The sequence below is a fragment of the Melitaea cinxia genome, chromosome 22 (genome assembly GCF_905220565.1).
Source record: "Melitaea cinxia chromosome 22, ilMelCinx1.1, whole genome shotgun sequence".
Lineage (NCBI taxonomy): Eukaryota > Metazoa > Arthropoda > Insecta > Lepidoptera > Nymphalidae > Melitaea > Melitaea cinxia.
In genome coordinates, this window is record NC_059415.1 from 12561004 (window position 1) to 12578828 (window position 17825).

The following is a 17825-nucleotide window of genomic DNA, read 5'->3' on the forward strand; positions in this document are numbered from 1 at the left end:
GTGTGTGTTTCGTATTCATATTTACGCAAAGAAGTAATATTAGTACTAATTTCAGTAATATATTTGGTACCGTTAAACAGAAATAGTTATTAATTGATTGATATAGTTAATCTGTATATTTTTAATCTGCGGAAACAAGAACAATGGAAAATTTTGTTCATCCATACCATTTTGTCCGTAGCCGCGTCCCATTCATACGTTTAGATGCATACAAGTATTTGATAATTTATTTGACATAAGTATTGTTCGTCATAAATATTTAAGAATGATTATTAATTTAGTGGAAATGTTTCTGAACTAAATTTATTTCTTAACTAGCTGTACCCGCGACTTTGTCCGCGTGGAATTAAAAAAAAATATTGTTCAGTTCGCAGTAACAAAAAAAATCTAAAATACAAGTAGCCTAATAGTACTCCTTAGTACGTCAGCTATCTGCCAGTAAAAGTCCAGTCAAAATCGGTCCAGCCGTTTCAAAGATTAGCCGGAACAAACAGATAGACAGACAGACAAAAATTGTAAAAATTGTTATTTTGGCATATGTACCGTGGATACATCCATAATTATGCATTTAGTAAAAAGCGGTTATTTTAATATTACAAACAGACACTCCAATTTTAATTATTTGTATAGATGAAATATTATAATGGAAACTATTTAATTCTCTTCCCAAAAAAGTCCGAGTCAGATCTCAGACAATATCTTGAAAAAAGTTGAAAAAGTTGTGATCAGATCCCGATCAAAATGTAATGGGACCACGTGACAAGTACCAGCATTCCATTAAAAGAAGAATTATCAAAATCGGTACAGCCAGTAAAAAAACTATGCAGTATAAATATAACTTAACAATGTTTTCGTCTACCTACGTTATATTACTTGTCGATTTAATTGAAGTCAGTTTTTCTTTCGTTTTCGAGCCAACACAATCATTTATGTACCTTCCCAATGATTATAATGTAAATTTTGAGAAATTATAATAAATAAATTTCCTAATGTGTGAGTAACACAAAAACAAAAAATCGTATAATTACGGGTTTCTGTAAAGAACTCACTATAGACGGCGCCACGGTCGCTTAGACGGAATATAAAATCACCATATTAAAAATTTCGATCTAGCGCATACCTCGTTCCATAGCTTAATTGGCTAGAGCACCGATACGGTCAGTCGGAGATGCAGGTTCGATCCCCGCTGGAACGGTCGATTTTTGATATGATATTAAAAACTGTTTATAAATAAATTATTAAACGCCTCACACTCCACGGTCTCAACTAGTATTTACTCTTGCATCTGAGGTCCAGAAACACACACCATACACAAGTACGAACGCCCAGGCCGCGACAAACCTCGGTATGGCCAATACAAATCTTTACCATGACCGAGAATACAACTCGGAACAGAATGTGCAACAACCTGTGTTAGAGTTTCAGTCCAGAGCTATAGGTGCTTAGTTACTTTGACCCCAAACTACCTCGTTGTTAATAATGCTTACAGGGGTAAAATTTTCATCCCTGGTACAAAATAAGTACTAATCTATACGTATAATAAAATGGTAGGAAAGTCAAAATTGTACATTGACTATTTTTTTTTAAATAATATTTTTTAGAATTTTTGTCTGTTTGTCTGTTTGTCTGTATGTATGTCCGGGCTAAATTCAAAAAGTACCGCATGAATTTACTTCAAATTTGGCACGAATATTATTAAGAAGTCGAGTCAACACATAGACTACATATTATCATACTATCGCCTACCGGGAACGACCAGTGAACCTTTATTTCCTCAACGCATTCTGTAACAACGTGTAATCTAACGACGCATATTTGAATGTTGTTGTTATTATGTTAATAACCATGTCATAAGCTAGCTTCACACTGTAAAAAAAGACATTCTGTAGTATATTTAGTATCAGCATTGCACCCGCGCGAAGCCGGGGCAGGTCGCTAGTTGTTTCAATAAATCATTATTTTACTGTATCAAGTCTGAGTCATTATATTGTACCGTATTTGTAATAAAAAAATCAAGCGTATCTCTAAATAAAACAAATTTATTTCCAAACACACATTTATCATTAATATCTGTTCAAAGTTCAACAGCTTTTGCCGAACCTATTACATGAACACCATGATCCTGCATTTTATCGATTGGTCTAAACCTCCTGAAATGCCATCCGTGACTTCTCTGGGTAGCAGTTCTATTGAGCGAAGGGGATGAAGGCAAAGAGTCAGCAGTTGGAGATAGAGATGAGTCTTCAGGACTTAGAGATATGTTGGTCGGAGATGCAGATATGTTGGTAGGTGTAGATAGGAGCTGGTGAGATGAATGGCTGTTGATACCTGCCTCGAACTCTTTCAAATAACTCGCGCTGCATAGAGGCGTTTCGACTTCCTCAACTGTGTTTAAATTTTCCACGTCGATGATGTAGGCTTCCTTTTTATTGGAATACCTTGAAAAAATAGTACTTATAAAGTAAGTTTTTTGTTCATTTTGATCCCGGTTTGTTGATTTTTCGCGTTTTATAATTATGCTCATGGTACGTTATTTTAGATAAAATGTATTATAATGAAAAAAAAAAAGATTAGAGGCAACTCTTTTCAAAAAAAAAAAAAAATAAAATAAATAAATAAATTTGAAAATACATATACATCCTTCAATACGCAGATGTATGTTTTTATTATTTTGTTTTTTAGCGTAAAAACGTAAGCTTTGCATTAATTCACTTAATAATTATATTACGTAGAGACCACGCCACTTACTTCAAAACATTCTTAAACCGATATCCCCAAATAATTTCCTTCGAGAGATACGATGTTCTACTCTGCGTCATTGTTCCCATGTTCTTAGATGATCCCGTTAGACACACCACTATTTCAAATCTAAAATTAAAAATAAAAGATTATTCATTAATTTAAAAACAGAAAATGAACATCGGCTTATGAAATGTAATATGAATGATGCCGTTGGTATCGTTGGTTTATCGATTCAATTCTATGCATGCATATCGTCAGAAATTAAAATTCAGGTAACACTGTTATATATTCAAGTGATTATTTTTTAAAGTAAAGTGTCAAATTATGCAGTGTCGATTATGATAACTCAGACATAGTCGTAATTAGCTGAGGTAGGGCACAGCAGGAAATTTCCTGCTTAGAATATGGAGCAGTCCGACTGGGGTAGTATCTCGACCTTACAAACGATCACAGCTAAATAATACTGCTTTCAAGCAGTGTTGTGTTCCTGTGGTGAGTACGGTGACCAGAGTTCCTGAGGGGATTTAGGTAGGGTCGGCAATACGCTTGCGATGCTTCTGGTGTCGCAGACGTCTATAAGCTACGGTAATCGCTTACCATCAGGTGAGCCGTATGCTTGTTTGCCGACGTAGTTATATATGTATATATTTATAAAAAAATGAGGAGATACTAGTGTTCAATCTGAGTAATCAATTTGTTTTTATTTTCATAACATCTTTTAAAACTATTATTCGATTTAGTAGTTACGTATATTGTAAAGTTTCATATAGAATAATTAAAATTCTGTTTTCCTGTCTCTTTAACCGACTTCCAAAAAAAGAGGAGGTTCTCAATTCGACTGTATTTTTTTTTATGTATGTTACATCAGAACTGTTGACCGTGTGGACCGATTTCGACAATTTTTTTTTAATCGAAAGGTGGTGTGTGTCAATTGGTCCCCCATTTAAATTTATTTGAGATCTAACAACTACTTTTCGAGTTATATCTAATAATGCGTTTTTACTTGACGCTTTTTTTGTCGACCTATGTTGTATTATACCGCATAACTTTCTACTGGATGTACCGATTTTGATAATTTTTAATTTATTCGAAAGCTGATGTTTATCATGTGGTCACATATATATTTTATTGAGATCTGATAACTACTTTTTGAGTAATCTTTGATAACGCGTAGTTACTTGACTATTATTTCGTCGATCTACGTTGTATTACTCGTCGATGTAATTGAAGTCGGTTTTTTTCGTTTGCGAGCAAACACAATTATACTTGTTATTTATTGCTTTCATTTAAATTAGTATATTATATTTGAATTGATATCTTGATTGATTTATGTGTATATTAGTGGTATGTGTGTATTTTTACGTATTATTTACATTCAGAATAAAATCCCACCTATAGTCCATCATATCCTGCGCTGAGAAGTCGTATAAAGGACTCTCTGAATCAATCACGTGGACCACTGTAATGGGCCACAAGAGAAAAGACCTTGATTCCTTCAGCTTCAACTGGTGGATATAGTTCTGTACAGATTCACCTTCTAATGTTCTGAAAAGGTAATATTCTTTCGTGAAATCTAGTCACACACGTGAATTGTTTAATGGCAAGTAAATTGCTTTTACAACTAAACCTAGTTCTAGGTACATGTCCTCATTGTGATATATCTTCGAGAAAATAACTGTTGAGATTTGTGCAAATACTATTCCGCAAAATTCGATTTTTAACCCTGGTTGCTACAAATTATATTTTGATAAAAAATTACTATGAAGCTTTCATGATTAACGTAAAGTAAGTAATTAAAGTAATTTCGATTAAGGGTTCGTTGTTGTTAAGCAGTTTATTACTATTAAAATAGTTTTGAAACCATACATTTTTAATATAGTTATAATGTCAAATAAAGGATATAGCAATCAAAATCAAAATCAAAAACAGCTTTATTCAAACAGGCTCCAAAAGTACTTTCGAATTGTCACTACAATCTTTACTCTATCTAAATCATTTTATCATTAAAAAGAAATAAGATGTATACCAATCGTTACAGCATACCTGATGGGTTTGAGCATGTAGGCGGTTATAGTACTGGTAATCAAATGCAGGTTCAAAAGATCCCAGACCCTGAACTGAAGACACAGTTGACCATCACGTAGACACACCTGGCGTGCCATGAAAATAAATAATCAATTTTTATTAATGTAATAGATACTTTAAAAACAATTAATTTGTAACTTTTTAAAGTGATTTACATATTAAAATATAAACATTAGAACTTAAATTTTAAATCATTTATAAATATTCTTCATTCATTTATTCTTAGTTCAATTGTCAATCAATCTTATGCTAAGGTACCTACTGCTTCTATATAAGTGATATTTTGTATATATGTATAGCTACAAATTGGTATGTAAGCTACCTGATATGTATAGAGTTTCATTTAGTTGATGTCTTTTGTATTAACTATGTATAAAGTTGTTACAATCTGTATTCTGAGTCTCCCTACGGGATATTTTTATACCGTAGAGGAGGGGGGGGGGGGCTTATAACTTAGGGCTATGAAAAGTAGATGTTAGCCGATTCTAAGACCTACCCGATATGCACACAAAATTTCATAAAAATCGGTCCAGCCATTTCGGAGAAGTGTGATAACTAACATTGTGACACGAGAATTTTATACATAAGATTATGTATATTCACAAGAATATAAATTGTGTTTATATAAATAGTTATAATCGCAATGTAAACACGAGAATAATATCAAAATTATAACTCCAAGTTTCCGACTGCGCAAAATAAACGTCTCCTTTTTGGATTATGGTATTCGAATGTGTAATAAAATCCCACAAACGATATTGAAATAGTCTAAGAATAAATTAAAATTTTGTATTAAAAAGCAATTAATAGTTAACTGCTAAATCTTATTATTCGCAGCAGGATAAATGATAAAGATGTTTGGACTTAGTGACGCTCTATTTCATGCAAGATATTTTCAATTTCGTATAAAAACAAAGTTTATATATTTCTTTAAAGAGTAAGTCTGGAAGTTTCTTGCTGGTTCTTCTCTGCAGAATTTACATTGCGAAACGGTGATAGCTTAACTTTTAAAAATAATTATAATTTAATTTATAAAATGACGCTTTGACGGTGTTTTAGAAGCCTAATTTCAATAAATTTTGATTTTAATCTAACATTGCGAGCGATAGTACCTACGTAACTAGAACATCTGGAACGAGTTATATATGAGTGTACTAGGGAATCAATATTATCACTTCTTGTTTAACAAAGGCACATTGCTGTTTACATATAAGATAGAGATAACTAAATGGCTATATTTTAGTTACAAAATACATTAAAAAAGTAACCAATAAGAATTACTTACAGTAGCTTTCTTACTGAAACCAACAGCCGTTATATGTCTGCTCGGCCTCACTAGCTTCGTGAACAGTAAACTGGACAGACCCCCGGACAGCGCCGTGCCTACTACTATCTGAATAAATACAGAAGACGAAAAGATACCATTAAAAATAATTTAAGCTAAAATGTTGTATCACTGGAGTTCTTAATATAGGAGAAGGATAGCCTAATCCATCACGTTGTTCCACTGTGGATTATCGAATGGACCATAGATGTCAAATAATCTTAAAAAGAAAACGTGCCATATAATAGCAACCCGGAAAAAGAGGTCTATATCCGGCAGTGGGACGATACTGGCTGAATCAATTAATCAATATACAATCTCTGTCGAATAAATAACGATAAGGTTATCTAAATTTTAATCTGTGAAGTAAAGAAACAAAATAATTACTCATAACAGTCATAGTAGTAACAAAAAGATCAATCCTTTTGTACGATTTTTTACTCTTTACAAAGTCTAATTGAACTAAAAAATATATATTATTAAATATTATGAAAGATGACGATGATGATGATGATGATGATGATTTCTTTGTGAAAGTATACCGTCTTAGAGGAGCACATGAAATAATTCTCCGTATTATTAAAATAATTATTATTTTGTTCTTCATTTCCTTCATATATTTATTTCATTTTGTTTGTTTTGTTATTTACTAAGCAAATAACTATTGTTGCAACAAAGCTACCTTAAGTAATGTGGAATATTTAAATCTTAATTCAAATGTTCTCATACGTACCTCTAGTACCATAACCAAAATTGCTTCAGGACACTCCTCGTTCGGATATCTCGAGCCGTATCCGATGGTCATCTGGAAACAAAATCAAAATCGTATTAGGCTTTAAACACTTTCAAAATCGTCATTTTACAAATTAATTTTATAATCCGTCTGTGTTTCTAACTACAACCTACTAAACTATAACCTGGGGATTTTTAAGTCACGAGTGAATAGGCTACTTCTAGGTAAGCGTGGTCCATCTTAGACAGCATTTTCACTTATCATCTGGTGAAATAGTTCTTAAACGCAAGCCTATTTTGGTAGAAAAAAAAAATGTCAATTTTTAATATTCAACTATGTTGCATTTAGATAATGAAGTAACGATACAATCTGTGTTCTCTTCTGTATTTTTTTGTTAAAGAATAATGCAATCAAAAACAATGTTCACGTAGCAAAATATATAATAGAATGAATAAAATGTAATATAATTATAAATTGCTATGTGACTACGGCATCAAAGAATATAGCCACCCCCTCTCTTCCTGTGGGTATCATAAGAGGCGACTAAGTGATAACACAGTTCACCATTACCACACACCATTTCACAGATAACCATTCAACTGCTGGTATTGAAATACCAGTCCTCTACTGTCTGTCTCTACCTGTCTTCGGTGCGTTAAAGCCAGCCCTTCAGTTACCAACCTGCCTGCCCAGCGTGGTGACTATGGGCACAACACATGAGTTCACGCTATTTTCGGCGAGAACTTTTGGGAGGCCTATGTCCAGCAGTGGACTGTGATAGGCTAAAATGATGATGATGATGAATATTTATTACTTTAACGAATTTTTTACCGATTTCGGTGTTTCTATTCTTAATCGGAAGGTGGTCCTTGTCATGTGGTCCCACATAAATTTCATCGAGTTCTGATGATTACTTTTTGATCAATATTTATATTATAGCGCGTATTACTGACGCCACGTTGGCGCAACGGTTACAGCCATGGATTGTACCTGTTGTGCTGGCGGTTGCGGGTTCGATCCCCGCACATGACAAACATTTGTATTGGCCATACAGGTGTTTGCCGTGGCCTGGGTGTTTGTGCAGTCCTTGTGGGTCTCCCCACCGTGCCTCGGAGAGCTTGTTAAGCTGTCGGTCCCGGTTGTTATCATGTACACCTGATAGCGATCGTTACTAATAGTAGGGAATATATCCGCCAACCAGCATTGGAGCAGCATGGTGAATTAAGGTCTGATCCTTCTCCTACATGGGGAAAGAGGCCTATGCCCAGTAGTGGGATATTACAGGCTGAAGCGAAGCGTGTTTACTTGACTATTTTTTTCCGTACATCGTATTACTTGTCGATGTAATCGGTGTTTTTACTGCGAGCAAACCCAATTATTAATGATTATACCTACACTGGGTTGAACTGACTGACTGACATACCTGAGTCTCAACGGACATCATAAGGAACCCGGCAAAGGAGGAGGTTCCTGTAACGCAGTGCTCCTTCCCATCACCGATTTCATCTCGATATGCCATCGCCACTGAATACCATATCCCGGCGAAGGCGAACCAGAAGAAGAAATAGGAACAGACCATCAAGAAGAGGATGTAACGCCATTTGCTGTTGATCTAAAAGTGTAATGTTTTTGTCATTAGTTGAACAGAATCTTTGATAGAACCGATAACGTCGTTACGAGGCCATCATGCTTTACACAGGTGTATAACGTATATAGGATAACAACCGGGCCCGATAGCTTAACGTGCTCTCCAAGGTACGGTGGGGAGACCCATAAGGACAGACATGCAAAACGAAAAGAAGTATTTGTAAAAATACAAATATCCATCTCAGGCAGGACTCGAACCCTCATATCACCGGTGTATAGGTGCCGACACGGTACACGCACCATTAAACCAGAGCGGTAGTTAAAATTAATTTTACGCATTGTTCCAATACTCGCTTTAATAGAAGGCCAAAGAAGGTTTTATAAAAGCCTTATATTTTTAACCGACTTCAAAAAAGGAGGAGGTTACTCAATTCGACTGTATATATATATATATATATATTTTTTTTTTTTTCTATCTACGTTCGGGGATAATTTCGTCGTTTATGATCCGACTTTCAAAATTATTTTTTTGTTGGAAAAGAGATATCCCACGGGAGGAACCTTCGAAAATCGTAGTGACGACTAGTGCGTTTGTTAATTTTTTTCGTCTACTTACGTTGTATTACTTGTCAATGTAATTGAAGTCGGTTTTTTTGTTTGCAAGCAAACACAATTATTTAAGTATTATTAAGCGACCATCCAACTAAAAGTTGTGTATATATCTTAACCTACCACAGTGTTGACGATATCCCTCATGTATTTTATATATTTAGCGGGCACGTTACTCCTGACTGGTACATTTTCTTCGCCAGACTTGTACACCACACGTCTAGATCTAATTGGTCTGCCGTGTTGACGTCTGTGATGATAAAAACTCGGTTAGCTTATCTAATGTAACCATGTTATGAGGTTATACACTCATATGTGTGTAAGACTTAGTAACCCTTTTAGTTTCTGTATCTCGAAATCTGGAGCAGCCCGACTGGGGAAGTACTTCGACCTTACAGAAGATCACAGCTAAATAATACTGCTTTCAAACAGTGATGTGTTCCTGTGGTGAATAAGGTGACCAGAGCGCCTGGGGGAGATTGAGGGCAAGGTCGGTGTTGCTGGCGTCTATAAGCTACGGTAATCGCTTACCATCAGGTGAGCCGTACGCGTGTTTGCCATTTAAAAATATACTATTAAAATACACTAAAGTACATTAAAAGTTGTAGCATCATCTTTTTTAAGTTTGTATGATAGCTGTTTAATAGCTTTGTATTAAATAGTGATGTATTCATTCATTTTACTTATTTTCAACTATTAATTTCGAGACTAAATTCACGTATCGCCTACTGCTGATATCTGATGTATAACAGTATCTTGCTGATAAAACGTTATGATATAATTTTTGCTCACTATAAAACTTCATTTTATGTGTCAAATTTTTTTTTCGCAACCTCTTAATACCAAAGTTGTAGTTTATTACTTGACATGATGAAGGTCCGACCCTGAGAGGTTGTTTTCTATTATGTCATAGTGACTAAACTTATCAGTAACTTATGTGGGAGATAAATTATCAGAAACTTGAGTAAAATCTACGATGACGACAGATGATATAATGGACGTTTGAATTTAGTACTGAATGATTTTTTTTTTAAACCAGATGATAAGTCGAGTTATGCAGATTTATTTGACGGATTTACTTTATCACGAAGTATGATATGATTTTTAAGCCCAAGAGCACTTGATATAATACCTAGTGCTCAGTTGCATTTATAATAGTCATTATCAGTAGGAATTCGTATGACAGTGTGGCGTATCCACATATATAGACTTTTTATATGGAAATAATGATGAAACCTCATTTCTTGTTTTTATTATGTTTATAAAAATATTTTTTGATAGATGTCAAGAATTTGTATTTTAAATTCTTCTTTATAATTTATGTTTTACAATTCAATTTAGCATTAATTCTAATTTATATTTTACTATGTGCACGTTGTTTTGGAATTATATTGTATATTTATTTATTATTCTTTAATAAATATTCGGTGGAGATAGCGAAGATCTTGTCGTTACTTCAACCGTTGAATATACGTTAAACAGTTTTAAAATATTTACGCAGATATATAAATACTGACGTAAGATACCACTGATCAACTCTTGGCTGAAGAAATGTGTTATCTATACTTAAACTTTTATAATTCCGTAGAATGAAAAGCGTTTATAGGAACAGCTTAAAACTTATGTACTTATTTCGTACGATTTATTTTTGTTAGCCACACATTAGGAAATTCGAATGTGTGGCTTGCTTTAGCCAATTAAGCTATGGAACGATGTACCCGCTAGATCGAAAATTTTGATACGATGATTTCATATTCGGTCTAAGCGACCGTGGCGCTGTCTATAGTGAGTCCTTTACAGCACTCGTAACTATTCAAAGTTTCACATTACAATTAATTATTATGTATATATATATTATATGTATGTATAATATAAGTATATTATATAGAAGAAAGACAGCTATGGCTACAACACACTACAGCGTTTGAACACAATTGGAACGATTTTCATAAAACTTTTGCCGGGAAAATGCTACGTTATAACTAAGGACATAGGCTACATTAACGGGAAAAAATGGATCATTTAAAGCAGTGTATTTAGTTAAGCTACGCGAGCAAAGCGGCGAGCAGAATTTAGTATTCTAAATAAGACTAGCTGTACACGCGACTTCAGCCTACATATTTTGACTTTCATTCTCTCTGCCAAGTACTAAGTTTTGACAGCACTTAATTCCGAGGGTTTAAGTTCGTGGCATAAATTGAAAACATGTCAAGTTAAGTCAAGTAAGTAACATTTAATATGTACGATTTTTATTTTTGTGTTACCCACACATTAGGAATTCTAAACATTTTTGAATATCTGGAGCGGTCAATTTTTGATATGATATTCAAAAAAAAGTAACATTTAAATCAATTCAATAGTTTCTTCGTGGTTCTGAATCAAGATAGACATATAGACAGAGAGAGACAAAAGAGAGACAGATAAAAAATATTCAAAACTGTATATTTTATTATTACAAAAGAGCTATCTTCGCTTGCGTTTTCCTGAAATAAAACTAATTTTTTAAACTAAATTTGAAAGATCATTTCGAAATAACTATATTATTTACATGTAATTAGATAAGTAAATCAAAAAACCGTTTTAAAGTTTAAGAAAGCAATAGTTGTAAATACACAATAACGCTTAGAACTAAATATTTGTCTTGATAACGAGTTGGCGAATTATTTTACGAAAATATGTCATATGTGGTAAGTTTTATCTTATCTCCTTTAATGATAAAAACGATTTATCGAAATGTGGGACTGTTTTGTCAATTGCGCGGTAAGTGAACTTAGTAAATGACAAAAAATATATTGAAATTATTAGCAATAATTTCAAACAGTGCGTATAATTTTGCTCAAATTAAAATGTTTCTAGTATAAACGTCATTAAGTAAAAATATAAGGTTTTTAATTTTATTTAATACTAGCTGACCCCGCAAACGTTGTTTTGCCATATGTGTTATAAAGCCCACTTAATCCCCCCCCCCCCACCCCTTATAACTTAGGGGTATGAAAAATAGATGTTGTTCGATTCTCAGACCTACCCAACATGCACACTAAATTTCATGAGAATCGGTCAAGCCGTTTTGGAGGAGTTTAACTACAAACACCGCGACACGAGAATTTTATATACTAGATTAGTTGCCCGGACAGACTTCGTTCTGTCAAAAGTTAATAGCAATTTTTTTAAATATTTTTTTTTAATTTTTTAATTTTATTGTTAGTATTAAAACCTTCCGTGACCCTTAAGGGAACATACAAAAAAATAAATTAGCCGAATTGGTCGAGCCATTCTCCAATTATGCGCTTAGCAACGTTCATTTTTATTTATATAGATTAAAAATAATATTGAAAATTTCGGATTTAGATTGTAAAGAATGCTTTTCTCTGTAAATTAGAACCAAATATTTGTTATGGGCCGTTTTGCTCATTCATTATCATGCTCATTTATCATTTATTATTAATGGGTGATTTTGGTTTTGCTAAGGAGGATTGAAGGAGAGGATTCTTGCAACTTCAATTTAAATATGAAAATGAATTGAAATACTTATGAAGCCTTCTTGTATTATCCTATTAAATCCTGCCTAATACGCTGATGACATGATTTATCAGAATTTGAGGATAAAATTTTAACTTAAATTTTACGATAAGCTGTTGACAATTGAGGTCATATTTGGAATGGTGTCAAGGCTCGATATAGTTTCCGTTGTTTTTTAATGAGAAATAAATAAAACGAACACTTAAAAACGTCCAGATATCGTTAAATTTATCAACAGGAAAATAATTGAGAACATATAAAAGCTTAAAGACGATGCAATTACGGATATCCCTGATAGCAGAAATGTGTTTGAATTACTAATTAAATGCAAAACGTCTCATAAGGCGTAACGTTTACACCATGTAATTGCAATAGGGTGCTCTTAAAGAGGTAATGGTGGTGTAAATATACTGAAAAAGTTTATTTTTATGTCAGACTTTGCGCACGTTTTCCCGCACCTAATCGACATTTGTAATAACCACTCCTCTTCCATGAATAAATAAATAAACATTTTCTGGAGTAGTACCTCGACCTTTAGCACAGCAGGAATTTCCTGCTCAAAATATGGAGCAGCCCGACTGGGGTAGTACCTCGACCTTACAGAAGATCACAGCAAAATAATACTGTTTTCAAGCAGTATTGTGTTCCTGTTGGTGAGTAAGGTGACCAGAGCTCCTGGGGGGATTGGGGATTGGGTCGGCAACGCGCTTGCGATGCTTCTGGTGTTGCAGGTGTCTATAAGCTACGGTAATCGCTTACCATCAGGTGAGCCGTACGCTTGTTTGCCGACGTAGTGACATAAAAAAAAATTAAAAAAAAATAAACAATAAATAAACGCATTACACTCAAACCCCCAGTTGAAATTACTCCTATGTCGGGGGTCTGGAAATACACACAATACAGAAGTACAAACCCCCAGACCAAGACAAATACCTATATGGCCAATATGCCAATGTCTGTCGTGAGCGTGGATCGAACCGGCGACCGCTAGCGCAACAGCCAGTGCTGTAACCGCTGCGCCAACGCGTCGTCAAATCGTATCACGTACACGAATCGTATATTTTTCGCATTTCTTTATAAATAGACTATCTAACTTCAAAAGAATGTGTAAAATCATATTGATAACGTCCAAGATTAGCATGTTCAAAAAAAGAAAAATAGGATAAGGTTTTAGATATGTGATTTTGACAATGGGTTGGCGTATCATCATCATCATCGTCAGCCTAATACTGTCCACTGCTGGACATAGGCCTCCACAAGGTCGCACAAAATGGAGTGAACTCATGTATTTTGCCTATAGTCACCGCGCTGGGCAGGTGAGTTGGTGACCGCAGAGCTGGCTTTGTCGCATCGAAGACGTTACTGTCCATCTTCGGCCTGTGTATTTCAAAGACAGCAGCTGGATGGTTATCCCGCCATCAATCTGTCTTTTTAGTTCCAAGGTGGCAGTGGAACTGTGTTATCCCTTAGTCGTCTCCTACGACACCCACGGGAAGAGAGGGGGTGGCTATATTCTTAATGCCGTAACCACACAGCAGGGTTGGCGTAATGGTAAAAGAATTAGGTGTTTAGCTAGAGCACTTAAGCAATGACAATTTTTTGTGGGTATTCAAATGTCTGTAGTTGTTTGGGCGTTTGTGTTTGAGTTCTGTGTGGTGTTGGGCCCTCGACAAAGAATTTCGTCTTAATGGGATCCATTTCATATAATTGGTTTAAAGTTAGTTCAATATTTATCGTTGCCTGGGTGTTTATGTATCGTTCTAAATCCCAATGGGGTTAATTAGTTAGTGTGATTCGTTTGTGTGTTTGAGTATTGCATTTCTTACCTGCAATGTTTGGTTTTCTTGCGTCTCTTAGTGTATATAGAAGAATAGGTATGCGCTGCTGAAGGGATTCTTGTTTCAGTTTCGTTGTAAATAGTATCTGCACTTTCAATGGTTTCGTATATGTCTGTCGAAACTACTGAACCGACTAAAGGTTGAGTTGATGCGTCCGAAATGTTTCTTTTATCTAAACTTTTTGGACTCTCAGTCTCAACATCTATCGTCATCACCAGACCTGCATCATCTGTGTTTTCATCTTCACTCGAATAATATTTATATCCCAAATCTTTTATTTCATTCGATTTATCATCGACATTTATAAAAGGGAAGGCGATTTCTCTACCTTCGAAGTATGTTTGCGAAATTCTGTAATGTTCCTTAATTTCTTCATTAGTATACACATCGGAGTCTACTATTCTTGGTATTTCAATTGTTGATCCGGATCCGTTTCCGATAGCTTCGGAATAACTCAGCGATCTCTCTAGAGCTCGGCTTCTGCTTCCTCGACGTTCGACTTCATAGTTTATATTCATCCTGTACTTTCTTGAAATACTAAATGTAGAACTCTCTTTAGACACTATATATTTTCTGTTCTCAGTATAAATACAACTTAATAGACTATTTATAAATCATATCGGCTTACGTTGAGAGTTATATCAAAGGAAATATGCCGGTCGCACTTATGACAATTATCACTATTATGTATCACAGTACTAACAGCGATAACATCGAGTTTATTTACTTTAACGTTATTTTCAATCACGTTTTAATTTTTTTACTTGTAACAGAATACAAATGTGAATTTTCTAAAGGTAACGTTACAACTAACTCCGTGTTATCTACCTTCAAGATAACACAGCTTTATCCGAGGCGAGATAACGATATTTGTTTATTGTTTCCATTCGATCAATACTCATGGCCTAGAATTAGTTTACACAGACATATAATACACATACCCGCATCTTGCGTGTGTTTAGTTTCATGAATTGTGATGTTAATGATGACATAATTTACATGTTTAATTTGATTTGTGTTTTGTTTAATGTTCGTTAATTAGTTTTAATTGGACGTACTTGTCAATTCTAATGATTTATTTATCGCAAATAAATATCTAGGTTCCACTATCACAAAAATATTCAAGTTCGAGAATTTCTGAAAGAGCTCGCTGCACATTTTATGTCTTTAATTTAAATTTTAAATATCTGACATTTAATTTGTTTTTCTATTCGAATCAGAGCATACCTAAATATTGACAGCATTGCTGAAACCTTATGTACAAGTTTTTAAGTCGTAGTTTCTTTGGAAGTGAAATAAAATCCGCGAGGAAATTTGGTACATTTGAAAACGTATCATATCACAGCTTTGTTCGTTTACAAAGATGATAGCTGAGTAAAATTCGCTTCTTCTTACTAGAAAACAACTCACAGTGTCTTTGATAATGTGTACAATATTACGTTTTCAGTTATCCAATTACAACATTTAAGGCTATAATAATATTTTAACTCTTTGGGGAGCACTTTTAATTACTTTATGATTTTGATGATATTTTTCCACAGGTATATTTAAGGGGTAGTATTATTCTAAGAAAAAAACTAGTGTACTTTAGACCAACCACTGAAGTAAACCTTTTTTAACTCCTACAGTAATATACGAAACATAACTCTCTCTCTTTCTATCTTCACTAACAAACATCTCCCTCTCAACTTCCGTTCGCCTCACGCGATCAAACTTTTCGTAGCGCTCTCGTTAATATATTTATAAAATCACAATTATCATCCACTTATAATGTAATGATGATATACATGTAAAAATATCAATTGAATCAGGAATTAACAGTTCTCTTTATATATCTTTCTTTTTATCTTCAAAGATTGATAGATTTTTAAAAGATTTTGATAAAAACTAAATCTAAGTGCTATCTGCTCTGAAACATGACAGAAGGATTCAAGACGAAATATGGCGCAATACAAATATACGCAAAATAAGCAAGCATATTTATAATATGTAGTTAAATATCGATATCGATTCTAATTCGACCGATATAGACGTCAATGTAATGTTTATCTAAGATTCCAACTCTGATACGACTGCTATAATATTGTTTTCTAATGTTCACGCGAATTTTACTCATGAGAATGAAACTACTTTTTCTGATTTTATCGCGGCTTATTAAGGTTTTTAACTGCCCGACGTTTCGGATACTTTACAGCAACCATTAGCTTAGCAATATCAATATCTGAGACATGGCAGCGAAATTAAATTTTAATGAATTGAATTGAATTCAGACTGAAACAGTCAGAAGCACACTAAAACTAGAAAGAGGAGTATGTGATGGGCTTTACTTTGGAACCACACATACGCCGAGTTGCACGAAAAGAAATTAAAATTTAAGTAGTGATTAAACTAATTTAATCGCAAGAGTTGTATTTTTTTTTTTTATGTCACTAGGTCGGCAAACAAGCGTACGGCTCACCTGATGGTAAGCGATTACCGTAGCTTATAGACGCCTGCAACACCAGAAGCATCGCAAGCGCGTTGCCGACCCAATCCCCAATCCCCCCAGGAGCTCTGGTCACCTTACTCACCAACAGGAACACAATACTGCTTGAAAACAGTATTATTTTGCTGTGATCTTCTGTAAGGTCGAGGTACTACCCCAGTCGGGCTGCTCCATATTTTGAGCAGGAAATTCCTGCTGTGCCCTACCTCAGTTGAAGTAGTATGAAATTGTTGTGATTCAATTAGTTTAATCTCCACTTAAATTTTAATTTTGTTTCGTGCAACTCGGCGTTAATGGCTTAATATAAAACTCTAATAGCATTCTTAAATTTTTGACGGAAAATCATTTCTGTATGACTTCCACTGTCACTTACTATCCACAGTAATGACTCTTTTATGTTGTAGCACCGCAGTTCTTTTTATATGTATACTAGCTGATCCCGCAAACGTTGTTTTGCCATATATGTAATTAACCTCCTTAATCCCCCCCCCCCCTATAACTTCATCAGATCACACATCACATCATCACATCAGTCTTTAGCATTCCACTACTGAACATAGGCCTCCACACGTTCACGCCAAAAATGGCGGGCCTTCATGTGTTTTGCCCATAGTCACCACGCTGGGCAGGCGGGTTGATGACCACAGGTCTGGCTTTGTCGCACCGAAGACGCTGCTGCCCGTCTTCGGCCTGTGTATTCCAAAACCAGCAGTTGGATAGTTATCCCGCCATCGGTCGGCTTTTTAAGTTCCAAGGTAGTAGTGGAACTGTGTTATCCCTTAGTCGCCTCTTACGACACCCACGGGAAGAGAGGGGACCCTTATAACTTAGGGGTACGAAAAATAGATGTTGGCCGATTCTCAGACCTAACCGATATGCAAACACAATTTCATAAAAATATGT

The 17825-nt window shown here is 34.7% G+C and overlaps 1 protein-coding gene across 1 annotated transcript; it reads right to left on the reverse strand.

The window, feature by feature from the left end:
* Positions 1–2042: 2042 nt before the first annotated feature.
* Positions 2043–14955, reverse strand: LOC123664637 (G protein-activated inward rectifier potassium channel 3-like). Its single transcript, XM_045599154.1, has 9 exons — positions 14426–14955; positions 9204–9330; positions 8308–8496; positions 6885–6956; positions 6113–6220; positions 4786–4892; positions 4135–4287; positions 2749–2868; positions 2043–2438 (listed from the first exon to the last, which is right to left on the reverse strand). The coding sequence occupies exons 1-9, from the start codon at positions 14953–14955 to the stop codon at positions 2075–2077; spliced, it is 1770 nt and encodes a 589-aa protein (XP_045455110.1). The 3' UTR covers positions 2043–2074.
* Between the last annotated feature and the right edge of the window lie 2870 nt (positions 14956–17825).

Bases quoted from the DNA above. Each gene is read 5' to 3' on its own strand.
- LOC123664637 (XM_045599154.1), bottom strand. From the start codon at position 14,955: ATGAATATAAACTATGAAGTCGAACGTCGAGGAAGCAGAAGCCGAGCT. The intron at 8,497-9,203 runs GTAGGTTAAGAT...TTACACTTTTAG, and splicing joins GGGATATCGTCAACACTGTG to ATCAACAGCAAATGGCGTTA. The intron at 4,288-4,785 runs GTATGCTGTAAC...TTACCTTTTCAG, and splicing joins TACATGCTCAAACCCATCAG to AACATTAGAAGGTGAATCTG.